At 35.2% G+C, this 25,672-nt stretch overlaps 1 protein-coding gene across 2 annotated transcripts in view; it reads left to right on the top strand.

Moving 5' to 3' along the window:
• Positions 1-282: 282 nt before the first annotated feature.
• Positions 283-25,672, top strand: part of LOC114478770 (cAMP-specific 3',5'-cyclic phosphodiesterase 4B-like) — a 62,141-nt gene continuing 36,751 nt past the window's right edge. The window contains exons 1-3 of one of the 2 annotated variants that reach the window (XM_028472027.1): positions 283-411; positions 13,970-14,097; positions 20,257-20,504. In XM_028472027.1, coding sequence (XP_028327828.1) covers positions 14,056-14,097; positions 20,257-20,504 — 290 coding nt within the window. In that variant the 5' untranslated portion in view covers positions 283-411; positions 13,970-14,055. Of the gene's footprint in view, positions 412-13,969; positions 14,098-20,256; positions 20,505-24,761; positions 24,880-25,672 lie in introns of those variants that run through there. The other variant, XM_028472028.1, reaches the window with a different exon arrangement.

Raw genomic sequence — 25,672 nt, 5'->3', positions numbered from 1 at the left:
CAGGCTCAGTAATTGTAATTTAACTTTAGTAATTTGTGAGGACAAAAAATTACTGGAATTTAATTGTATTTGGAAAAAAATGCTGGTAACTTTAATTGTAATTGAAAACGTAATTGTAATTGAAACATGTAATTGACCCCGCTTGAACGAACGGTATCGCCCGTTACCTTCATTATAATTAAATGATGAGGGCAGAGGACCTGCGCGCGCTGGCAGGACATTGGCTGGAGGTCTGTGTGACGTCACTTGAGTGGCAACCAATTGGTGCACTCTTTGGGTGGTGGAGGAGAACGAGCGGCTCAAACGGACTCTGATTTAAAAACGGAGCTCATGGCTCTCAATAAAGCCAGTAGGTTACTGTTTGCACACCGAGGCTTAGAGGAGGACTAGGTCACCGTCAACTACGACCCGGTAAGAGACTGTATTTCACGGTGGTCCCGGGGTGGAGGCACTGGCTGTTTTGGAGAGTCCCGGTAGTGCTGTTTTTCTAGAGTGCACTGCCTGGTGTGTTGTGATTAGGTTCTACAAACAACTTTAGCTTCTTTGTGCTCGACAATGGAGGCTGTCAGCGGGTTAAAATATGTGCAAAAGTAACATTTTCGTGGTGCTCAGACGTCTTCATTTGCTGTAAGGTAAAAACTAAAGTCACATCACGGCCGTGTTCTGTGCTTTGTGATTTCCCTCGATGCTTTGGGAGCGCTTCTCTTTCTCTGGTCTGGATGTAGAGCTGGGCGATATGGACCAAAACTCATACCTCGATTTTTTTTTTAAAATTTTTTTCTCAAAATGGCGATAAACGATATTAATCACGATGATTTAATTTCATATGCAAAAAGATAAATCTGGATTAAATTTGCTGATACAAAATTCCACACAGGCACATTTATTAACAAACGGCTGATCGATATGTGCCACTTGAGTATTTTTTTTCCTCACAGAGACAGCATGTGTGAGTGAGTTCTGTAGTGTGGCTTGTTTAGATGAAGGTCTGGGTTAGAAAGCACTCGGAAATCCAGCAAACTGATTTTTATGCTGCTCTAAAAAGTAGTGAAAGCAGAAATTTTTTAAGACAACATAAGCTATAAAAAATATATCATTCGATATTGTAATTTTTTTTTAATTTAAATAATATATGTTATATAAAAATATATATCTTTCCATGTTGTAATTTTTTTCATATCCCCAATATAGAAAACTTGATATATCTTGAATCTCTATATATTATCTCTTTATCTGGATGGTGCCAATATAGTGTGAGGTCAAACAAGGTGACGTCTACACCTAGTCCAGACATCGTAGTCTGGAGGACACCAAGGCAGCATGAGGACAGGAAAATACCTGCATTTTTATATCATTGTACATGTTGTAATAATAATAGTAATAAAATGGCTTGATTCAATTTGAAAGACTGCATTTTGAATTGTTGCACTTACCAACAAGCCATTAGGAAACCACTCAGCATGTTTACCAGTGAAGATGGAGTCAGATGAGGTCAACTAAATTGATCGTCTTTGTTTGGCTGTTTTACCAATGGAGAATAAATCAATGTGATTTCCAATAGGGATTTTATGCATTAGAGTTGTGTCATCATTAAACTGCAATGATTTGTTTGGTAAAAAGATGATCAGAAAATCAATTCTACACCTTTTTGTAGAGCAAATCTAAATAATTATAATACTAATACTTAAAAAAGAAATCCCTTTTGTGTTATATTTTTGATTACCACCCTTAAAATGTATGTATTTCCCTTGGATTTTTTTTTTAATTATCATTGAAGGTTAAGATTTAGAAGAGAGAAAAAAACATGCATAGTTGTGTATTTAATCTGTTAAACATTTTTGTGTTAACATGAGATGGCAGGTACAAGCTCCGCATTTTTTGTCTGCCGTACAGACTGATTTGAGTTTATCAGCAGATAGTTGGTCAGCTTTACCTTGCTTCCCATTTACATTGAGAATACTGATACAGATTTGTTTATTTTTTTATGTAAATTGTTGCATAAAACTTAGTTTTTTGGTAAACTTGTACATATGTTTATGAAAATGACACTTTATATTTGCATTCTAATTCATCCAACTGGTTTGATAAACATATTTTTGGTTTCATTTTTTTTTTCTACTCGGATTTTGTATTTTTTATTTATTTATTTATTTATTTTTAGGATTTTAGGTAAATTTTTTATACAGTATGTCAAAATGAAAAATGACTTATAGATTCACATGGCTGATGTGCTGAAAAAAAAATAATACAAGCCACGCTAGACAGTTTTTATAGTAACAAAATGGCTACTTATAGTTTAGACTCCAGAAGGCTAAAGAACGTTATAATTATCCCTTTTCCACAGGTGAAATAAAATATACCTTGTATGTTGGTCTTGGAGATCCAACATAAAAATCAGGGCTGGGTATCGCCAGGTACCATTCCATACGATACTGTCACAGTATTGTGCCCACACTAACGAGATTATCACGGTACAAAAATCGATATATCGCAGGAAATTTTGTCCACGTACATTATGATCTTTCACTGAATAAATTCATAATTTATTGATTGGACTGAATCCATTTTACAGGAATTACAAAACATTGTCAATCAATTTCATATTAATGACAGCCAAGCGAAACAAAGTCTATACTGCACAGTGGCTCTTCTCAATACACACACACACACACACACACACACACACACACACACACACACACACACACACACACACACACACACGCGCACACACGAGGGGTGTGAAAAAAATTTGCGATATCGTGACCCTAGTATTGTGATACATATTGTATTGTAACATCCTCGCCAATACTCATCCCTAACACACACACACTGTAAATTTGTAAATATCCATTCCTCACCTATTGTCTCATTGTACTGTGTATGTAATGCATTATCTCTGTGTGTCATGTATATACAGACCCTTTCCAAAAAAGTAAAATATCATGGAAAAGTTGTTTAATTTCCATAATTCCATTCAAAAGGTTAAACTTTCATAAACGATTTCAAGTATTTATTTGTTTATTTTTACATAATTTGGGCTTCCTGCTCATAACAGAACATTGCACCCCAAATCATGACTGACTGTGGATATTTCACTCTGGACCTCAAGTAGCTTGGCTTCTGTTCCTCACCCGTCTTCCTCCAAACCCTTGGACCCGAATGAAAGGCACACTTTACTGTAATCAGAAAAGAGAACCTTGGACCACTGGCCAACAGTCCAGTCCTTCTTCTCTTTTTTTCTGAAAAAACTGAAAAGTAAATGGTGATTTCTTCACAGTTTTTGTGGGTTTTATGAGCTGGAAGCCCAAATTATGTAAAAATAAACAAATAAATACTTGAAATTGTTTAAATTGTGGGCCATGGGGTTTTTCCAAAAAAACTTCACTCACTTAAAACAGTCGATGACAAGTGTCTGTTTACTAGCTCAAACATGAAATGTCAAACACATTAGATGTCAGACCTAGTGATTGCTCTTTTGGAGCTGAAAAATGACTACTTGTTTTTATGCTTTAGTAGTACACTGTGTTCCTGTCCATAAACGCTTCAGCACATGAAAGACAAAAGAACATTGAAGTTGAAGTGACAATAAACACAGACACAAAAATATGTTGCTCTAATGCTGCGTTCACACCGAATGCATCTTCTGCGGCACTGGATGCATCTGCCGCAGCATCAAAAAATTTTAGTTTTAGTTATTGGTATTTTATTTTTTTCAATTATATTCTTTAAATTTTCTTTACTTATTTTTATTTTAAATATCAGTATGCTGTGTTCAATTTTTATTCTATATATTTTTTTTACTTTCAATATACTTTGTGAATTGTTCATTTTATTTATATGTGTAATATGTGCATATATCTATGGGTGTGTGTGTGTGTGTATATATATATACAAACATTCTAATTTTGTGTGGCCCTTTTTTCTTTCTCTTTTCAATCTTATGGGTATGCATATCTATTACTTTGCTTGACTATTTGTTTAGCACTATTGTTGATATTATTCCTACTATTACAATAATTGCTACTGTTATTGTCAGTTTGTTTTTGTTTAGATTTGATCTTTTTTTTTTTTTATGTATGTAATTACTATACCAAATGTGGAAATCTTTGTTAATTGAGTGACAAAAATGTGTTAAGAGTTTTGAATTTTTCATTTATTTTTTTAATTTGGATATACTTTGAGAAGGCTAACTGTCCTTGCTAAGAGCATATCCATATGCTATGAAAGGTTGTGATCATTCTGGTCTCAACTAGGGAAGGACTAACCCATGTGCAAACACAATTATAACCATTTGAAAAAACTCCAATAAATCTAGAAAATTGGGACCAACATCTCCCTTTCAAATCTCATTTTATTGATGGATTGCTCAAGTATCATGCGCCTGTTCTTTACCAAGCCCCTTTGTAAAGCTCTAGGTGGAGCATCAATCAGAGACTTTTCTATCTTAACACCGTGGTTACCTTTCAACCTCCGATAAAAGAGTGTGTGAACTCAGCTGACCACTGGGCTTTTGTTTTCTGCCACTGCTGGATCAACTAGACGCATACATCCAGCTTCCGTTTGAAAGAGCTACCAGACTGATGATTCACTTACTGGCTGTTTGGTTGGTGATGTGGTTTGTGTGTATTGTAACAATTGTTTCTGTCGCTGAGCAGCAACATTTCACAATGAGGAACACATTCTGTGTCTATGCAGCATTTTCACTGTGCCGGGAACGGTGGAAAAAAAATCTATCCACTTGCAAATACTGGAAGCATCAAGGCACGTGTTTGTATGTGAGTTTTTGTATTGATATTGATATAGTTGTCCTATACTTCCTCAGTTTTTTTTTCTTTCAGATATTCAGATATTGGACAAAATTAGATGATCTTGTGTTTGTGTTGGGTTACAGATATCCCCCGTGTTGTATGTTTTACTTATTAGGCCGGGCTACCGAATTCAAAACGCCACTCACTTTGTTCTTCTTGTTACACTAGTTAAAGTTGCTACTCCTCTATTGTTCGTGAATGGTGATTTTCGATTTGGGGCCCAAGGGGCCCCCAAAAGAAAAAAAGAGTCTCATTTGGTGAGATTCATTGGCACATACCAATATATAAATGGGTAGGGATGTGAATCTCACGGTGGGTGTCTCACGATTCCATTCCGATTCATAGGGTCACGATTCGATTCAAAATCGATTCTCGTTTTAACGGATTCTCGATTCAAAAACTGATACAATGCATAGTGTGTTAAGGCAAATTATGGCATCAAAGCAATAGTTTTTATGAGATAATTTTAAATAAACTGATTCCAATTATGTAAACACACAAAGGCAAACTTAAGACACAAAACGTACTTACTGTACAAGAAGCAATAAAATTGCCTAAATAAAAGCTCAGGCCAGCTACCCCTTTCTTCCAGAACTAAGTCTCAACTCTCAGTGACTACATGAATAAATTCAAGGTATACATGTGAAAAGGAGTAGAGGGGGCCTGGGGGGGGAGATGGGTACCATGGACCCCTTGTGTCTGCTGGGTTGAGCACCTCAGCCTCTTAGGGTGCTAGGGCTGCTGGCTGAGTCAATTTAGAATTTGTATTATTATCATTATTTCGTTATTAATATAAATTTTCCTCTCTTCATCTCATTGTTCTCTGGCTGTATGCTGTCAGGTTATCACATTATTGTTTGTCCCTGTCTTTTGTCTTGTATGTTGCAAAGTAAAAAAAAAAAAAAGATTTTTATTTTTTCCTTCTTACCCCTATAAATGGGGCCCATAATGTGTCACTGGGGGTCATTTTTCAAATGACTACTCCTCCTTTAGTTCTCATTTGATTGGTATGCAATTTGTTATGAATTAATATGATGAGACGCTCTGAGCCCTTTTTTTTAAATGGGGCCAACCCCCCATTTTTGGTAATTTCTAAATTTATGGGAACATAGTCGTGTGATATATTGTTTCAAAAGTAATTCAACGTAGATTACGACTATGCCTCGCACAATTCGATTAGGGGCCCACCACCCTTTTTAGGCAATTTCCATGAAAGTTGTTTTGTAATTTATGTGAGTCAAATATTGCGACAGTTGGTACCGAATCATTGACACATGCCAATATATGAATGGGCCCCATTACTCCGTATATGCCACTCCCGGGGTCCCCATTTTTCAAATGACTATTGATCCATTAATGCTCATTGAATCGGTCTTTAATTTGACATGGATATTCTATGAGTGGATGTCAAGAGCCTCTCAGAGACCTTTTTGTAAGGTAATTCTAAATTTCTAAATTTAAATTTATCAAAACAGTCTTGTGATATATTGTTTCTAAGGTAATTCAAAGTAGATTACGTTTTTACGTTGCACAAATTAATTTGTTTCACTTGGTGGAACCGAGTCATTTCACTGAATTCTTGGGAACATGGTACGTGCTATTCTGCGCCGAGACGTTCCGTGGGCCCAACTGAAGTTCGTCAGAACGTGTTCTCCAGAAAATACCAGATAAACACAATTTTAGAGACGTTTTTTGTTTCCTGGTGAAACGCAAGTAATAAGATACATTTTTTCTTCTTTTTAAACAGTATGTTAAGTTGAGGTTTAGTTTATTCAGACAAGGTTTCTCAAGAAATGTTTCTCTCCCGACATGTTTTGACTGTCAACAAAACCACAACTTAACGAAACCAAGTATTTTAGTAAAAGTCTCATGACTTGCTAAACAATACTTTTGGTGGAACAAATTGTTTTCCTCAGACATTAAGATAATGTCTGCTAATGTTAAATGTTTCACATTTTATCCATGCCAACAGATTTACACAGGTGTGATACAACAGGACACATCATGCACTCAATAGAAAAATTAAAAAGAATAAAAGCACAAAATCTTTACCTCTGTTTAAAAATTATTCAGTGAAATTGAAACAACTATTGAATTTTTCTAGTTATATTTTAGACAGAAACTTTTGTGAATTAGTTGTAGAAAAGCAATTTTGATGAGCATCAAGTACGGTACTCTTCTCAGGCCTCTCTTCACTGTTCTGCTGGACTCTGATTTGGCACGGGATACAAAGGCAAAACAGTTTCCACAGTCACTGAATTCGAACATTCTTTGAAAAGGACCCATAAATACCCATATTTGTCATGAATTAATAGTTTGCTTTGATAATGGAAATGCATGGATTTTTTATTAGATATATTTTATTTAAACATGTTGCTCTGTCAGTGTCATGCAGACATTTCCTTTTACTCATTTCATTTATTTAGGTTAAAGGTACTAGAAACTTATGGTCAGATGCAAACATTTAACTTTCCTTCTATTTGGATTGCAATTTTCCTTTTATCTAAGAGTAATTTTTTTGCAAACTAACTCATCTCTTGTATAATTTAATCTTTCTTACAAATTTGAACTGTTGGACTATTTTGGTTTATTTATAAGATGTGTCATAAATGCTTGGGACCTTGATTGATGGAATTGTATCGGCAATCTCCAAATCAGCCAATATGGAACTGTTTATTTGCTGCATATAATCCATGTGTCCAGCACTGTTTCATATGATTGGTAACAAATATTCTATATTTTGAGTTTTTGACAATATAAGGTAAGTTTCTGGATGTGGTGTGTTCAAGCATTGCTTTCTTTATGACTATAAATCACACTGTGTGTGTGCTTTAAATTGCACTTCCAAATGTGTGTTTGCAGTGAATATATGACATTTAGAACACTACATGCACCACTATTCACTCACATTATTATAATGTTGTAGTTTAGATAAATTAAACCTCACGTGGTTCTTAAAAGATTAACATTTTTCTATTAAAAATACATCTTTTTCATTCCCCAAGTGCCCATTAGCCAATGCTAGGGTGGCCATGATGTATGAAGTGCATAAGCTTCTTTATGTCAAGGCTGTGCTTACATAGGCATTCTTGGGAGGATGGACAAGATTAGAAACTGAGCACATACTTTCCAGGTTTGCTGTTTGCAGAATGCATTTCTTTCCCGACATACTGTCCTGAAATGTAGACATCCTTACTGAAATAACTGTGTTCCTCACATTTCTTGGACGTATTGATCGGTATCTGTTTCAGCTTGGTGCGATTTCCAGTAAGGTGGTTGGTCAGTAAAGGTCAAGTTGACATTAAAGAACTTACAAAATATGAAGTGCCATTAATGTTTATTCAATTCCACGTTAATATAAAAAGTAATTTAACATTGTATCATGTTTGTTTTGCAGTTCCATGGTAACAAAGCATAAAAAACACATGCTTTATTTGAGCAATATTGGGCCTGATATGTAACAACGACCCAAATTGTATTGAAGAAACATGTAATAACTGTTTAATAATGCAACAAAAGTGCTGGACCTGAAATGTAATTATGAAGAAAATGTAATAAAGCACAAAATGTTGCAACTGGTCAATAATGTAACAAGATGCTGAGAACAAAACGTAAAAGCTTTTTTGCGTTATTGCATATATTCAAGTCTTTTGGAGAACTTTGACATTTTTGTTAACTTTTTTTTTATAAATGTAAAATGGACTTGGTAAATGGACTTGATTTTATATAGCGCTTTATCACCACACTGAAGCAGTCTCAAAGCGCTTTACATATCAGCTCATTCACCCAATCACTCTCACATTCACACACCAGTGGGACAGGACTGCCATGCAAGGCGCTAGTCGACCACTGGGAGCAACTTTGGGTTCAGTGTCTTGCCCAAGGACACTTCGACACATAGTCAGGTACTGGGATCGAACCCCCAACCTCTCGATCAGAAGACGACCCACTACCACCTAAGCCACGGTCGCCCTTGTAAATGTAAAAAAGAGTTTTGATGTTTTGGGTTCAGCATCTTGTAACATTATTGACCAGTTGTAACATTTTGGCTTCTATTTAAATACAGTTTTTATTATATTTCGGGCTCATCACTTTTGTGACATTATTGACCAGTTATGACATTTTGGGTTTTATTAAAAAATAAAAAATAAAATAATAATAAAATAACTCAAGACTAGTACCCTCCAAGGCTGGTAATGGTTAAGAAAGCGTATTTCAATCAGAGGGTCAGCGGTTCAGATCCAACCTGGTCCATCACTATGGGATATTGAGCAAGGCCCTTTTAAATTCTAACTGCTTGTGTTGTATGTCACTTTGGATAAAGGTGTCAGCTAAATGAAATTGTAATCTTGTTAACTTTACACTTTCTGTGCGACCTACACCGACCCACGGCTAATCTATCTATTGCTGAACTGATTCTTTGAGTAAAAATGTGTGTTTTTATTAGTTTACTGTATAAACATGCCATACAGTATGTACAGTGTGCTGTTCCAAAGGTGTGGTGGTATTTTAAAATGTGGGTGTGTGTAGAATTGAAACAGAGCCTGTTCCTGTTGTGTCAACAGAATGTGTTCCATGTTTTGTGGACTTCTTTGATTATAATTTATCATAAAATAGATAAATATTTGGGGTTTATATTGAAAATTAGGATTTTTATTATATTGTTTGAGAAATGTAAAGTTTTTATTTTTTAACTGGGTTAGTAGAATAACTGGCTAGCAGTTTACTGCTGTGTTGGTGTGGCTTTCAATGCACTGTACTTCAGACTACAATATGTCATAATACTGTACAACTCATGATTCATTGTACCTATTAAATTAGAGTTTTCAGCCTAATAAAATAGATAGCTGCTGTTTTTTATCCTGGCTTCCTCCCACAATAGCAGTGAATGGTTGTGGATTTGTGCCCTGTGACAGACTGGTGTCCTGTACAGGCTGTACCCCACCTTTTGCCAAATGTGAGCTGGAAATAAGTGCCACCAGACCCTCATGTCCCTAAGTGGAAGAATAAATGGGTAGAAACAATGGATTTTAGACACCATAGTTTCTAACTTTTGAAATTATTACAGAGAGAACAACCAGGAGTGGAATGTACATAATTATATAAAGGTGGTATTATTTGTTCAATGATGAGGGTGGGATGAAATTTCTTGCGACAAGATATTGTAGGGCTGGGCGATATTGCCTTAAAAAAAAAATCTCTGATTTTTTAAAAGAAAATTTTCAGTTTCGATTTGATTTTCGATTTTTTTTTTTAATGCACTTAAAAATGACTGCAGACATCAGATATATTGTCAAAAGTGCAATATATCTGCTGTGATTGTCCTCAAGAGTTAAAATGCATAAAACAATCCCAAAGTGGCACATATATAGCCTATTCAAAAGGTAAACAAAGAGGGGGCTGGCTCACATCGGAACATGAAAAAGTCAGAAAAAAACTGTGGTGGAAATAAAAAATAAAAAAAAAATTAAAATAAATAAATTAAAAAAAACTTGAATTTGCAAAATAAAAATAATTTTTATTTACAAATTTGATTAGTCGATTTAAATGATTTTTTTGCCCAGCCCTAAGATATTGTGACATTGAAACGTTGCTGTTCTAATTTGATGTGTAAAAAAAAAAAAAAAAAAACTTGTTATGCAAAGTTTCTGCACAGATAGGGATATTTTTGTATGAATGCCATGATGATGACATGATTTTGTTTTAATTTTAGGCTTAAATTGTCTGTTTTTGCATTCTATTTGCATATTGGCACTTTTTACCCAATTTAATAGCAATAATTGATTTATGTATGTTTGTTTTATGTTAACTTGGAAAAGATCATACACAGAGTATTTTTTCTTTGTTAGGCTTTTGTCCCTTTCCAATAATATCGTCCCATATCATCATCGTGAGCTCAGTATCGTATATCGTCCCATCGCTTGACCTTTATAGATATCAACCATATCAATAAACATGTTTCAGAAAAGATATTCTTACAAAAAATATTTACGACTATCATCACGCATCGTGTCAAAGAAGAAGCGTATCAACATGTTTCACATACATTTTAATAAGGCAACTGAACCTGCTTTTCAGAACTGAATAGATTAAAAGTGACTGTGTAACCTTGATAGATGTAGAACAAGAATGTTTTTATCGTCTTTAGAGAAACTGCTGTGTTGGCAGTTTGATGGCTGCTACGGCCCTGGACCAAGAACATTGTTCTCGAGGGATCTCTCACATGTTTCCAATTGATTATCTGTCTCAGGGCCTTGCGCTGCTATGTGATTGGTTGTGATCGATGTGATGCTGTTGATTGACCAACAAAATAAGAAAACACCCAGACAATTAATATCTGCTTCATCCAAAACTCTAAGCTAATGCTCAAACTACAAAGAGATGTTTTATTTTTCAACTTTAATTTACTTTAGGAACATAAACACCCCGAGAGGCACTGAAGAGTGTTTCTATAATGAAGCACTTTTAGCACGACAATCTCTTGTGTTTCTTTTAAAGCCTCTGCTTGATCACTTCAATCATTATCCCAACTGCTAACTCATGGCCACGCATTTGATTAACGGCTTTAGATAAACTAACAATTATCTGTAGAGGTACAAAAAGCCTAAAGGGACTTTTTTTTTTTCTGCAGTTCAATGATGAGGACTTGAAAAGAGAAAAAAAATAGGCTTTTGAGGCAGAATTTAATTACAACTCAGTGTTTACTGTAAGGTGAATTCTTACGAGAACACTTAGGGGTTTTAGTCTTGTTGTCGGAAGCTTATTCCTGACCTAGTCATGTAACCAGAGCCTTAACAATTTCCTAAAACCAACAAATCAAATCAAACATGACGATTATCTATTGGTAGGCCACATTTGTTTTACTTTTTTTTTCTCTTTTGTTTGCACATGCTGTCAAAGGTCAACACTACAAGAAGTGCAATCTTTCTAAGACAGCAATGCATGTTTTGTTATTGCAATTAAATAAATAATTTATTTTATTGCATAATTCTGACCATCATCAGCCCTCCCCAATTTATTGTATTTGATATTAACTGCCATATATGATATATTCATTGTTGTAGAACTCTGGGAACCACTTTTAAAATCATAATAAATTATATTTTTTTATTGCAAGAAAAGGCCATAGAATAGATAAACAAAGCAGGATATTATGACCACACACATCTATTGTTTATTAAATCAAAACCTATGAAATTCAAAATTATTGTTTAATATAAAGCATCACAGATAATGTTCAAAGCAAAAATAAATGCTCCTCTGGAAGGCATTTAAAAATTCTTCTCACTGTAAACCAGCAAATACAGATTAGTGATCAATTTATGTTTATTTTACCAAAAGCAAGATTAGAAGTTAAACGGAGAATTCTCGGGGTTACAATGTGTAATAATGTTGATGAAGAGATACAAATGAGTGACACACAGAAAATGTCACAATATATTTTAGAGAGTTGTATTAAGCAGTAGAAATGTGTTTTTTGTGAAATATTGTCTATAAAAAGTTCATGTATATATATATATATATATATATATATATATATATATATATATATATTTATGTATTTTTCTCTGCATTATTTGAAAAAAGACAACCAAAATGCACTTGTTGAATGCTTTCATTTCTTTTGTATGTGTTATTGGAAAAGGTAACTTGAATGTTATTTATGTTGGGCATATACACATTTTTGCTTCTGCTTGTTTCAGCCTTGTTATATATTCTTTAATTGTAATTTATGTTTGAATATTGTGTTGTTAGACTGAAACAAATAAACTGAATTACGTATGGTTACATTGAAAGGTACACGAAGGAGATTTGACATCTTATGGTTTATTTACAACCAGAGAGTCTCAAAATATGGGTTTATAATGACCTTGATTCTTGTTCCATATAATTGTTTATTTATGCCTTAGTATGTGTATCATAACTGCTCCCACCTGCTGAAATTTTAACTAACAGTTGATGCCTAGATTTTTTTATTTTTTTATTTAAACAAATTCTAAAAACAATCAGTTCTGATAGCATGCAAAATTTCCCCTCATGTTATTATTTTCTGTGGTAACTGTGTACAGCATCTCTAGCAGCAGAAGCACTCTAAATCATATACCCTTCTTCTAGATTTGACTTCACTGCAAAGATGCTATATAAGAAGGTTATTTGGTAGCAAACACATAAAAGATCAATAGTGACATGGATGGAATTGATTGATGTCTGTCACATCACATAGTCAGTCATCTCTAAAAGGTCTATTTTTTCCTTACATATTTAATGTGGATGTATACAAGCTGCACATGAAGTCACGCACACTGAAGTGTTTCGGGGAAAATTATTTGTTTGGAAACCCACATAATTATTATTATAGAGATGCATTTCCTTTTTTAACCTAAAAAACAGCACTTTTTGGGAAACTTGATTTTGGGTGTATGAAAAAAAATATTGTAGAGGATTTTAATACCAACTTTTACTACCATATAATGCTGTGCTTAAAATTTTGCAAGAATGTGTTCCAAAGTATTTTAGTATTATTAAAAATTATGGAAATACTTGAAGTTTTATACATAAGGCTGTCATTATCTGTCATCAGCATGTATAAGGAGTCATGAAGGCTGTCGTTAAGTCTCGTTTGTTACCCTAACCCCACTAGATCCATCCACCTAACCCAAAAATTGCCCACATAGCTCCAAAGGTGTCATAATTTAGTAAACAATACAAGATGACAGCCTTCATGACACCTTATTCATGCTATTGACAGATAATTTCAGCCTTATGTATAGAACTTCAAGTAAATTGATACCAAAATTACTACTAAGTACTTACAAATTGTTATTTTCAGATTCTTTAATTCCTGTGATGTACAATTCTACACGTCAAATACCTCCCGATAAGGCAGGGCCGCTTGGTGGCGCACTGGTTAGAGCCTCCTCAACTCACTGCAGAGATTGTGGGTTCATGTCCTAGTGGTGACCCCCAACTTTGTCTGTTTCTGTGTGTGTGTAGACAGACATCTGATGAAATCCAATGAAATAATAATTGGCCAGGGTTTAATGATTCACTGTGTTTTTGCTGTTGTCTGCCAATATATTATAGGAATGTTAACATGTAATGAAACACATTTGGATCTGTTGTTTGTTAATATTATCTCCTCCTTTTTTTATGTGCAGAAGTACTGTTTGAAGAGGGGAAGCAGGAACGAGCTGTATTTTCACACTGGACACAAAAAAACCCTGAGTCTGACTCATTAATCAAGATGAAGAAAAGCCGAAGTGCACAAGGAGTTATACCGGATGGTGTAAGTACACATTTCAACACTTTGTTCATATATGTACGTTTTAAATCCTACAATTTGCATGGATTCAGCTTTGTTTGACTTGAATGGCTGCGCTCTTTTGAAAGTAAAAGTATAGAGTGATCTATGGAGCCCCTGAGGCAGCAAGGTGCAGTGTGTCCCTGCAGTGGTCAGTGACTCATCAGCAGATGACTGGACTGTACACAACACATTGGCTGCACACACAGTGGATTGGTGTGTGTTGGATAATGTTTTAAGACAGTGCATGTGTGTCGTACACGTGAGCCTGCAAGAGTCAGAGACACAGGAATGAATGAAGGATTGAAAAGAAGCAGATGATGGGCGTTGAAAGACAGGAAATATTAAAGACGCAAAGCAAAATAAAAACATGAAGAGGAAGAGGATGGGTAGGGTTCTAGCTGGGAGATCCATCTGTTTCTCTTCTTGTTGGGCCTGTGAAGGCCAGACGGATCATTTACTGTGATATTGAGATTTAAAAAACAACAACAAAAACAACATATTTTCAGTGTGAAAAGGTGTTCTTTTGCTAATCCCCCTACCCCCTCGTGAGCATTTCTTGATCAGTCCTATACTTCACTGTTTCACAAATGGGGGTACAGCACTACAGGGGGTACTTGAGAGAGAAAGAAGAAAATTAACAAATAAAAGCATAAAAAATATGGGGTTTTATGATGTTTATTTTTAGTTGAAAATTATAATCAAACTTAATAGGGGTGAGTATTGGCAAGGATGTTGCAATACGATACGTATCACGATACTTGGGTAACAATACGATATTATCACAATATGTCGTGATATTCTACTCAGTTAATATCAAAATTAAACATAGAGTAAAAATCAAGTTGCTGTATATGTTCATCAGAAGATATTGATCATTCAGAGGACAAATTGAGTCAAAACTATTTGCTGCAAAACATCCTAATAATGCACAAAAATAAGAAAAAATAATTGTGCATACATAAATATTGCAGGCATTAACCATTGCAACACATTGAAAGTTTGTAACCACTGAAATATTGCACACAAATATATTGATTAAATATCCCCCCCCCAAAAAATGAATTAAATTAAAAAATGAATTGATTTTTAAAAATTAAAAAAATGGCACCCAAAAAATTGCGATATATCGTGAAATGGATTTTTTTTCACACCCCAATACTAATTCATACCAGCAACTCACAAAATGATGACAAAAACAGACAAAATAATAGAAAAATATCGTCAATAATAAAAAGAACAGACCAACAACAAAATACACAAAACGACACCAAAAACACACACACAGAATTAATAAATAATGCCAACAACACACAAAAATGACAACAAAGAACACAAAATAAGAGAAAAACATATTGAATAATAAAAAGAACAGAAAAACAACAAAAAAATATACAAAATTACACAAAAACACACAAAATGATGATAGAAATTATCTTGATTAGAACATGAACTGAAAATACAAGAGTCAGTCTTGGTCTCTGCACACCATGCGGGAGAGAAAAAAACGATAGAAATAATTCTGTTCAGGAGGCACTAAATACAGTTTCAATTCACTTTTTTTTTTTTACAAAATTAGATTCTTTGCAATGTGTGTTATTACTCATTCATCCAACATTATGCTCTAAAGTAATTATTTCACTCAATTCTGAGCAAAGTATTCTAGTCGAACAAAAAAAGAAGAGGCCACAATGAGTAACAAGACTCAATGTTTTTCTTAGAATCTCACTTCCTTTTCTTATACTATCATGGCCATCCAGAACCAGTTTTTGTTATGTGCAACCAGTGTAAATCAGTCATTTCTTCTCCTCCTACTTACATCTCAACTATGGACAGAAAAATCAAGGAAAAAAGGAACTAGGATAACACACTCCAGTGTGAAATGCAGTTTATCAACTATCCATGAGTTTTCCAATAAAACTACAAAATAATTGTGACAAAAGGTGTGATTAAACCACTTGTTTAATTGGAGAGACTTATATGGGGGGAGATAGGCCTATAGATCCATCATCTCAACCAGTGGTTCTCATACTATTTTGCTCAGAATTATATGAAAAAAACAACTATAGAGCATAATGATGAAATGAATGAGTAATAACTCGCATTTTAAAGAATCTCCTTTTGTAAATAAGTGGAAAGAAACAGTATTTAGTGCCTCCTGAATATATTTATTTCTAGAGTTTTTATCATTTATGGTCATCTCCCTCCTGATGTGAGACCAAGACTGGTTCTTGTATTTTCACTTCATGTTCTAATCAAGATCATTTCTATCATGACTTTGTGTGTTTTTGTTTTTGTGATGTTGGTATTATTTAAATTCTATCTCAGTGTGTGTGTTTTTGGTGTCGTCTCGTATGTTTCTCTGTTATTTTTGTGCATTTTGTAGTGATCTTGTGTATTTTTCTCTCATTTAGTGTGTCTTTGTTGTCATTTTGTGTGTATTTTGATGTTGTTTGTCTGTTTTTATTGTTCAGTATATTTTTGTCTTTTTTTGTGTGTTTTTGTTGTCGTTTTGTGAGTTGCTGGTAATATTCAGTGTGATTATCATTTTGAACTAAAATAAACATTATAAACTAAAACCCCATATTTTTAGTGCTTTCATTTGTTAATTTTCCTCTCTCTCTCTCTCTCTCTCTGTCTCTCTCTCTCAAGTACCCACCTGAGGGGTATTCCATAAAGCGGTTTATGTTCAAACTCTGAGTATGTTGGGGCTCAAATGAGGGAAACTCTAAGTATCCCATTCCTAAACGTGAGGTATGTTCTTCTCTGAGTATGTTACCATGGCAACATTGTCCGTGAACTAAACCTGGTCGCTGGCAGGTTTTATCAAAGAAACCCTGGGTTTCTGCCTGGCTCCGCCCACCTGAACACCGTTTTTGAACACTTTAATGAACCTTAACACTGTTCTCTGAAACACATTAGCAACATCACACATCAGACACGTTCACATCATTATGTTATGTTATGTTATGTTATGTTATGTTATGTTATGTTATGTTATGTTGCTTTACTTTTTTTGTAAGAAAAGGTAATTTTCTTTCTAACATTGTGGATACAGATCATTTAGTGACAGACACTGAGAGGTTGATCTGCATTAAAACATCTACTGACGTCTGTAGTAAAGTTCCCTGAATACAAACCTGTGGATAATGTACTGGAGGAGATGACAATTTAAATGAATCCACTTTTAAGGCTCGATTGTTGTTTTATATTGTTATCCAGTTAAATCTATAGAACATTCTTATTTGAAGATATGATGGCACAGTGAAATGTGACGCTGCACTTGTGTCTCGCTTCAGTGTTTCTTTTATGACATTTTTTAGGACATTGAGATGACTTTGACGACAATATTACATTAAAAATCAATATAATTGATTCAATATCAAGCGGCAGTCACTGTCTTTATATCCAGTGTATGGAGGGCTCTCTATGCAGCCATCCTATGCTGCTGCCACGTCTCCTCAGACACATTTTATTCGTATTATTCACCGCTCGTCATGTCACTGAAGCAATAAAGTGATGAAGCGACCAAAAAGTGTGACTAATTATGAGTGATTTAAGCCACTATAATCACTGAAGACTGAACGCACCTTTAGAACAGGCTCATATTCCTCAAACACCGGCTTATTTCACTTATTAGGGTTAATAAATCACTCTCTTCCGTTTGGTTGTCATGGCAGCTCGAGTCATCTTCGATCCATTGATGATGGCTTTTTATCGCGCGCGTGCACGTAAGTAACCCAAGGTTTACATACTCAGAGATGATTGACCCACTTCATACCAGCTGTAATAGAATCCGATACCCAGAGTTTCCCATCATGGGGTATGTTGACCCAGAGTTTATCTATAGACTCAGAGTTTGTTAACCCTCCTTTATGGAATACCCCTCTGTAGTGTCATTACGTATGGACCCCTAATTGAGAAACAATGATGTAAACTAAGCGGTATATTTATTTCGAGAAAGAGATTGCTTCTTAAAGAGACGGCCTCTATAAATCAAACAGATTGCATTTCTTGGAAAGAGCCAAGGAGTCAGCAGAGTCCTCTTCAGTGACAATCAGGAGGATTGAATTTCGTCTTGGTTTCTTTAACAACTTCCTCATTTAATTTGTCTTCAGTCAGAGATGTCCTTTGCTCACTGTTTGGTCACTGCTTTATTCTAGGACCCAGGAAGGACCCGTACAAACACTAGCAGTCACTTCTGCTCAAAAGAGGAGATGAGATCACTTTGTCTTTACTTGCCGATGTTATCGATCTAACCAATTCTGCCTTTGATCAACTCTGACTTGATTACTTTCCTCAATGTCAAACTCATTTAAGTTCAGGAGCCAAATACGGAGCAGTTCATCTTAAGTGGGCTGCAGATTTTAGCCAGAAAAATGAGTAATTTGAAAATAATTGTGCTCTCGTTTGCACTTCCACATATGAAAAAGTACGTGGAAGTACGGCACTGATGATATCAAATCAATTAATGTCACAGTCCCTGCAGGATCTTCACTTAAAATTTTTGAGATTTTATGGCCAATTTTTAAGTCATTTGGGGAAATTTTGTGGAATAATTTCAACAAAATTGCAGGATTTTGGAATTATTTAGTTTTTTTTTTAACAATTGCAGATTAAAAATGACTGCCATCATTTGACATGGGGAACATGTGAGCCCTGCTAATATTGTGGAGATTCATTGAATTTATGAATTGTTTTGGAGATATCTCGCCGAGATATCTACAACTGAATTAGTTGGTAATTTACACAGTGATTCATGGTTTCTATGACTTTTTTACTTTCTCGTGCGGGATGAATTAAAAGTCTTTATGTAAATGGACTTGATTTTATATAGCGCTTTATCACCACACTGAAGCAGTCTCAAAGCACTTTACATATCAGCTCATTCACCCACTCACTCTCACATTCACACACCAGTGGGACAGGACTGCCATGCAAGGCGCTAGTCGATCACTGGGAGCAACTTAGGGTTAGTGTCTTGCCCAAGGACACTTCGACACATAGTCAGGTACTGGGATCGAACCCCCAACCTCTCGATCAGAAGACGACCCTCTACCACCTGAGCCACGGTCGTTTTTGGATTAGCTGTTTTTACATTCTTGAATTCTTTTCATTTTGTGTTTTTGTTGTCCCTTATTGTGTGTGTTTTTTTTTGTGTATTTTCCTTTAAATTTTCTTTTTTCATTTTGTGTATTTCATTTGTGTGTTTTTCTGTAATTTTGTGTTCATTATGGTTGCCATTTTGTACAGTAAATTTGTTGCCCATGTCTGCCCGAATTCATATTCTCCGCCACATTTATAAATGATTAAAAATGATTAAATAAAATGAGATCTTGTACAAAAATTAAACTTTTTTTTTTTTTTTTTTTTCAATTGTTAACTTTATGTATTTATTTTCAGGCTTTCAACTCTGGTCATATATGCTTTACAGAGAATGATCATAAAAGAGCAAAAACAACTCTATAGTAGCGTTTAGAGTAGAATTATAAGATGCGTTAATATCTACCGGTACATAACAAAAAATAAAAGTAGTCATTCATCATGTTTATTAAATTATAAATGAGTAAGTATAAATGCTATGATGGATCAAATAATAATTATGTTTGAGGCTAAAGAATGCTGTGGAATAGATAGTGGTTCTGATTATAAAATAATCAGAACCACTTTATTATAAAATTGTTGTTGTTGTTGGATCCAACTTTTTTAAGTGAGCTACATTGTTTGTTTGCTCTGTTTCCATCAGCCTCTACTATCTATTGCTTTAAAATGTGCAAATATGTAATTGTGTTAGGCTAGCTGATGAAGCTCCAAAACATTTCTTTTTTTTAACCTTTTTTTTTAGCTTTTGTGTTTTCATTGAATTCAAGACTTTGTATTCCCTGTCACATCTGTATTCTGTGTAATGATGGTCTGTACACAGAGCAGCACTTCGGTGTCTTGTCTTGTTTATGAGTGGTCATTTTAATGAAACACTGAGGACTCCTAACTGGAACTCATGAATAAACCAAACCACTGCTTTGTAAAGTTTTTTTGTTTGTTTTTTTTTTCTTAGCTGCAGCTCAGGCGTAATAACAACAACAAGACATGAAAGTCATAAAACCCAAAAACTTTTGATACTGTGATTTCTTCCTCTTTTTACAGGGAATTAAGGATCCTCCTTTGGGACAACTTTCCACTGCCAACACCCTTGGGGTGGACATGTGCAAAGTCCATCGGCGCTTTTCTGGAAACCTGCAGCTGCCTCCGCTGTCATGGAGACAGGCGGAAAAGGAAAGAGAAAGAGGCAGACCACTGACACCAGAGGATGACCCTGTAACCCCCTCTAGACCCACCAGCTTACCCATCGCCTCCCTGCCTCGTATTGACATCACTAAGGCAGACCCTGACAGGTAAGTCTCTCTGATTGATGAATTATCATAATATTATGCATGTTCTGTCAGCTAGCTGTGCACACTGTGCCTGTCGACCAGATGGAACACGTTGCATTCTGATGTGAAGTCATATTGTTTTTAACAAACAACAGACCCCTTAATGGCCGTGACGTGGCTGGAGGCAAAAACGGAAAACGTTGCTGTCTATGTGGAGGCTAGTAATGTTACTGCTTTAGAATGTTGTCTTGTTGTGTGTTTGGGTGCCAGAATAGGAGGAATAACGTCAGTTTTATAGAATTCCAGCGGACATTCGTGCTCAGAAAAACGATGACAATTGTGGTTTTGCCTCCAGGCTAAGCCCCGCCCAACAAAATACTTTTCCAATGTTTACAATCAATCATAGGGTCCATAGGAGGCTGTTGTTTCATTCATTTGATTAATTTATTCATTTATTGGGCACACATTAAATATAACGGCATTTAAGGTGCAAGGAGGGAACGAAGCCCAAAGGGCTTTAATAAGAGCTCCACCCCTTTTAATAAACACAAACAATTTAAAACAAAAGCTGACAAACAAACACTCATTAAATCATAAGACAAAATGCACAATTCAACTTTGATCTATGAGGAAAACTAATATATAAACAAAGTTCACAAAACTAACATCAAGACAAATGAAAATATTCAACAAAATATTAGATGAAGATCAAAAATACAAACTTAAAACATATACATACACACATACACATGTTTTGTCACTCATTGGGCAAATTGTTAGAAAAACAGATATTTAGATTTTTATTCATGTTTAATATTTTTTGTTTCTTAGTTTCTATTATAATTTATGTTTACTTACAAAAAAAAGTTTTGATAATGGATCAAACGGCTACTTTTTTTTTGAAGATATAACAATTCCATGTGACCCTGAGCCACAGCACTGCTACAACAGATCACTTTACCTTATTAAAGTGCAATTAATATACCGGTACTTTTCATTTTCTTTGAACCAAGGTTACATGATTGCAAGTGGCTCAGAGACTCTTCTTCTATAGAACACTTTCATGTCTTTGTTTTCATCTGTAAAAACCTCCCACAGACTTCTTTTTAAAGGCTCATTTCTTAGAAAATAAAGGAACAGAAGAAAAACTGATGTTATGGGTCTCATTGCTTTTTGTGTTATTGAAAAGTTGTCTTTGACTAATTAAAGAACCTGCTTGTACAGATTTAAGCAATTGTAACAAATAAAAACATGATATACAACAGTTAGTTCCGACCAAGTCATCGAAAATATAAACAGTGTGACAACATTGGAAACGAGTAAAAATAAATCAACCAGGAGCTTCCATGCATTGCCACAAATTCTACATGCAGCGCCCCCTCATGCAGCCTCAGACAGAGAAACAATATCGTCAAAAAGCACAAATTTGAATTTCAGCCAAACATTACAGAGTTCTGTGTCATCCTCTCAACTTCACCCTTCTCATTAAAGTTGTAGCGAGTTATATTTCACAGCTTCAGGGTGATTGATATGTTGTATTACTGATACATGTTCAATCAACAGATGTTTGGTATGCGGTATTTATTTTTTTAAAAACAGAGACTTGTTTCTCACTGAAATAAAGAAATAAAAAAAATAAATTTTGATAATAAAGCAAACAAGTGTTCTGAATAAGATTTATTTATTCCAGTAACCGAAGGGTTGGGGGTTTGAATCCCGCTCTATCCAAGTCATCGTTGTTGTGTCCTTGGGAAAGGCACTTTACCCACATTGCCTCGTATGAATGGGTATGAATTGTGCATGAATGTTGGTGGTATTTAGAGGGGCCATAGGCGTGAAATGGCAGCCACCCTTCTGTCATTATGCCCCAGGGTAGCTGTGGCTGCATTGTAGCTTACCACCACCGGTATGACTGATATGACTTGTGTGAATGAATAATGGTTTCTGTACGTGCCTCGATAAAAGTGCAATATAAATCCAAGACATTATTATTATACAGTATATGACATTACATTATATTTTTTTAGTGTACAGGGGTAGGGGTACACAGCTTCAGGGTAACTGTCTGAAGTGGTACGGGACTGTGAAAAGCAGCACATTATCACTTTGCTGTACAGGCGTTCTAATAACCGTTAATTAACGTTACAACATGGAGGTGAGCGAGCCAAGCAGCAGCACCTGCTTCTGCTGCCTTTGAAAGGCTTTTCAGCAACACGACTTATTTTCAGAACTCCATTCCAGAAACTATGGCGAACATGATTCTCTTGAAGCTAAATGAAAAATGTTGTTAGTTTGAGCTTTTTCTGTTAGGCAGGTCCCTTAGTTTTATGGTTAAACATTTTTAAAATTTGAAAATGTTGACTCAAAGCTGCTCTGCGTTTAATTGAGCACTTGCATTTTTTTTCTTGACACATTTTATTTGAGCGGTAATTTCTCCAGGTGTTCTCCAGATTTAACTTGTTTCCATGTACCAGTATTCTACAAGTTCTTAAAAAAAATACATATGGAATTTTGCTGGTTTAAAAACCCTTTTTTTATTATTGAAGGTACATTTCAGAATCAGAATGACTTTTGTTTTACTTCTTACTTCTTTACTTAAGTACATTTAGTAACATGTACTTTTTTTTACTTTTACTCAAGTAAGGGAGCAGCTTCAATACATTTTCCAGTGTCATTTTTTTATTCAAGTATCTATTTTTTTTATTTGAGTACTGAAGACTAGTATTTTGCCACTTCCGTCTCGGAGCAATGCTCATAATCAAGCCATTTTTTAAAATTTCCTCCTAGTGGCAGATCAGCAAAAACCAGTCAGTGTGATGGCTTCATGTGTGGATTTTTCTGGCTGCTCTGCTTTCCTTCCATAGTCAGAAATGCATATGGGATATTTGTTTGTCACTACATTAGCTGTGAAGCTGAATGATTGTGTCGATGTGAACCAGTGCTGGGTAAAGAAGAGAAATTCTTTATTTCTGTTCTATTGCCTCATTGGACTAACCATGTATGTACCAACTAAACTATCATCCCTATTATACTGTCCTGTCCCATTAGAAATCAACTATTCAGTTTATTCCCTAATCAAAGGGTGAACCTTGAACTATACGGTTGTGATAAAGCCAAACTGGCATCAGGCTCTGCTTTATTATCCCCTGCCACAAAGTGGAAGGGGGATATAGGTTTGGGGTCTGTCCGTCCCTCCGTCCTTCCAAGTTAAAAGGGGCAGCTTTTCTCAGAAACTGTTTAAGATAGGATAACCAAATTTTCTGTGTGGCTTCAGGGGATCAATACCTTGATGGAGTTAGAAAATGAGAAGTGCACAATTATTTTTTCAGGAGTTATTGCCCTTGTTCCCTTTTTCTTAACTCTGGGTGAGTTTGTGTGTTTTGACCTACCACTGTTGCCGTAGTAGTCGGAAGTCGCCATCTTGAAAGCCCACAGTCTCTACTAACTAAATTCTTGTATTTTCGACTTGAAAAACCACCAGCTTGTGAGTATGTTTAAGTGTGCTGTTTGATAACACTCCTAAGACTGTGTTTGTGAAAGTTGGGCATAAATGGTGTGTTATATAAATCACTGCCAATTGCGGTAAATGTTATCAAGAGAATATATATGGGTTTTCCCATAGACGTTAGCATGAAGCTAGCAGACTTTTTGTATAGTGGTATTTTTATCCCCCGCTACAAAGGTTTGAGCTCCGTCCATGTGTCTGAGTTAAAGTGGACTGCTTTTCTCAGAAACCATTAAAGATAGGATAACCAAATTTGGTGTGTGGCTTCAGTGTATCAATACCTTAATAGAGTTCGAAAATGAGAAGCGCACAATAATTTTTTTCGGAGTTATTGCCCTTGTTCCGTTTTTTTTTTTTTTTTGGCATCGGATGTTGATGACTGTCTTCTTGTTAGCAAATGCTTTCCAACTTAGAATCATGTTTAATGTTAAAAGGTTCCATTATGTTTACTATCACATACAAAGCAGAATATGAATATATTTTGAAACTGCACCATAAACCAGATCCCTAATTCTTTAATGGGACATCAGAGGTTGTTAGACAGAATGTGGTTGCTCTTGCTTGCAGGCCGACTAATCTCATAGTTTTTTTAATATCGAGGGGAGAAAAAGACAGACGGTCAGATAAACAGAGCAAATGCCAGTTTGTTCCTTGTGTCCCAGCCCTGATCTGCCAGTAGTGTCTGCCAAGCCTATTTTATTGCAGCACGTGGTGTGTTCCTTGCCCCATCAGTTAGTGTGTGGAAGGGGGCACAATTTTGTTGGGCACGAAGAAGAAGAAAGGTGAAGGTACAGGATACAGGAAAATGTTAAGGAGGTCCTCCAGATGCAAAGCTGGGAATTTTGACTTCAGCGAGGATGTTGTTGACAAAGATCACCTTTTGGCTCCCAGGTGACATTTCTATTAGTCTCTAGTAAATATTTATTTTTGTTAAAATAAAAAAGAAAATGGTGATATAAACTCAGAATTTGTATTTTAAAAAGATTGTTTTCCGTCTTTAAGATGTTTCATGCAATTGCACTAGCAGATAGAAGATGGATGTACAGTTTTCCTGTAGTCTTTTATTTAAAATGTGTTGTGATGTTGATCATCGTGTGTGGGTTGCTAGTTCCACATTAATCAGAGCTTTTCTGGCAGAGGTGTTGGCCTGAGTATCTTGGTGGGACATACGCTCGGTTAATCCCCTGTGTATCTGAAATGACAGAGATGAGACCTGGATAAATGTAGGGCAGTTGGCGTTATTGCTCAACTGCAATTTTCTACACTGAAATCCACTCTACTGATTTGTGAAGCTATAGCTATTGAAAATTTCATTACCTTCCTCAAAGTCTTCAGGTAATAAGTGAATTCACATGTTCTACTCATTTGTTCGATTCAAACCAATATTTGCATTGTCATTCTACTCATATCATATTGATTTAATCCAATGTTGCATATTTGCTTTTTAATTGGTAATATGGCTTCTTTTTTATTGAGAGAATTGAAGTGGCAGTGAACCATGTTACATGCATGTAATGCATCTGATACACATTTAGCTTTTTTATTCCTGTAACTTTCTGTCACAGTTAGTTTTGTACTAACTCCTTGTTTTTGGGGATCGCAAAAAAATAAAATAATAAATACATAGAAAAACTCAAATCTTTAAGAAAGAAAATCTGTAAAAATGTATCATGTTTTTCTTACT

The sequence above is a fragment of the Gouania willdenowi genome, chromosome 17, assembly GCF_900634775.1.
Source record: "Gouania willdenowi chromosome 17, fGouWil2.1, whole genome shotgun sequence".
Taxonomy (NCBI): domain Eukaryota; kingdom Metazoa; phylum Chordata; class Actinopteri; order Blenniiformes; family Gobiesocidae; genus Gouania; species Gouania willdenowi.
This window is presented reverse-complemented; position numbering and strand designations above follow the sequence as displayed.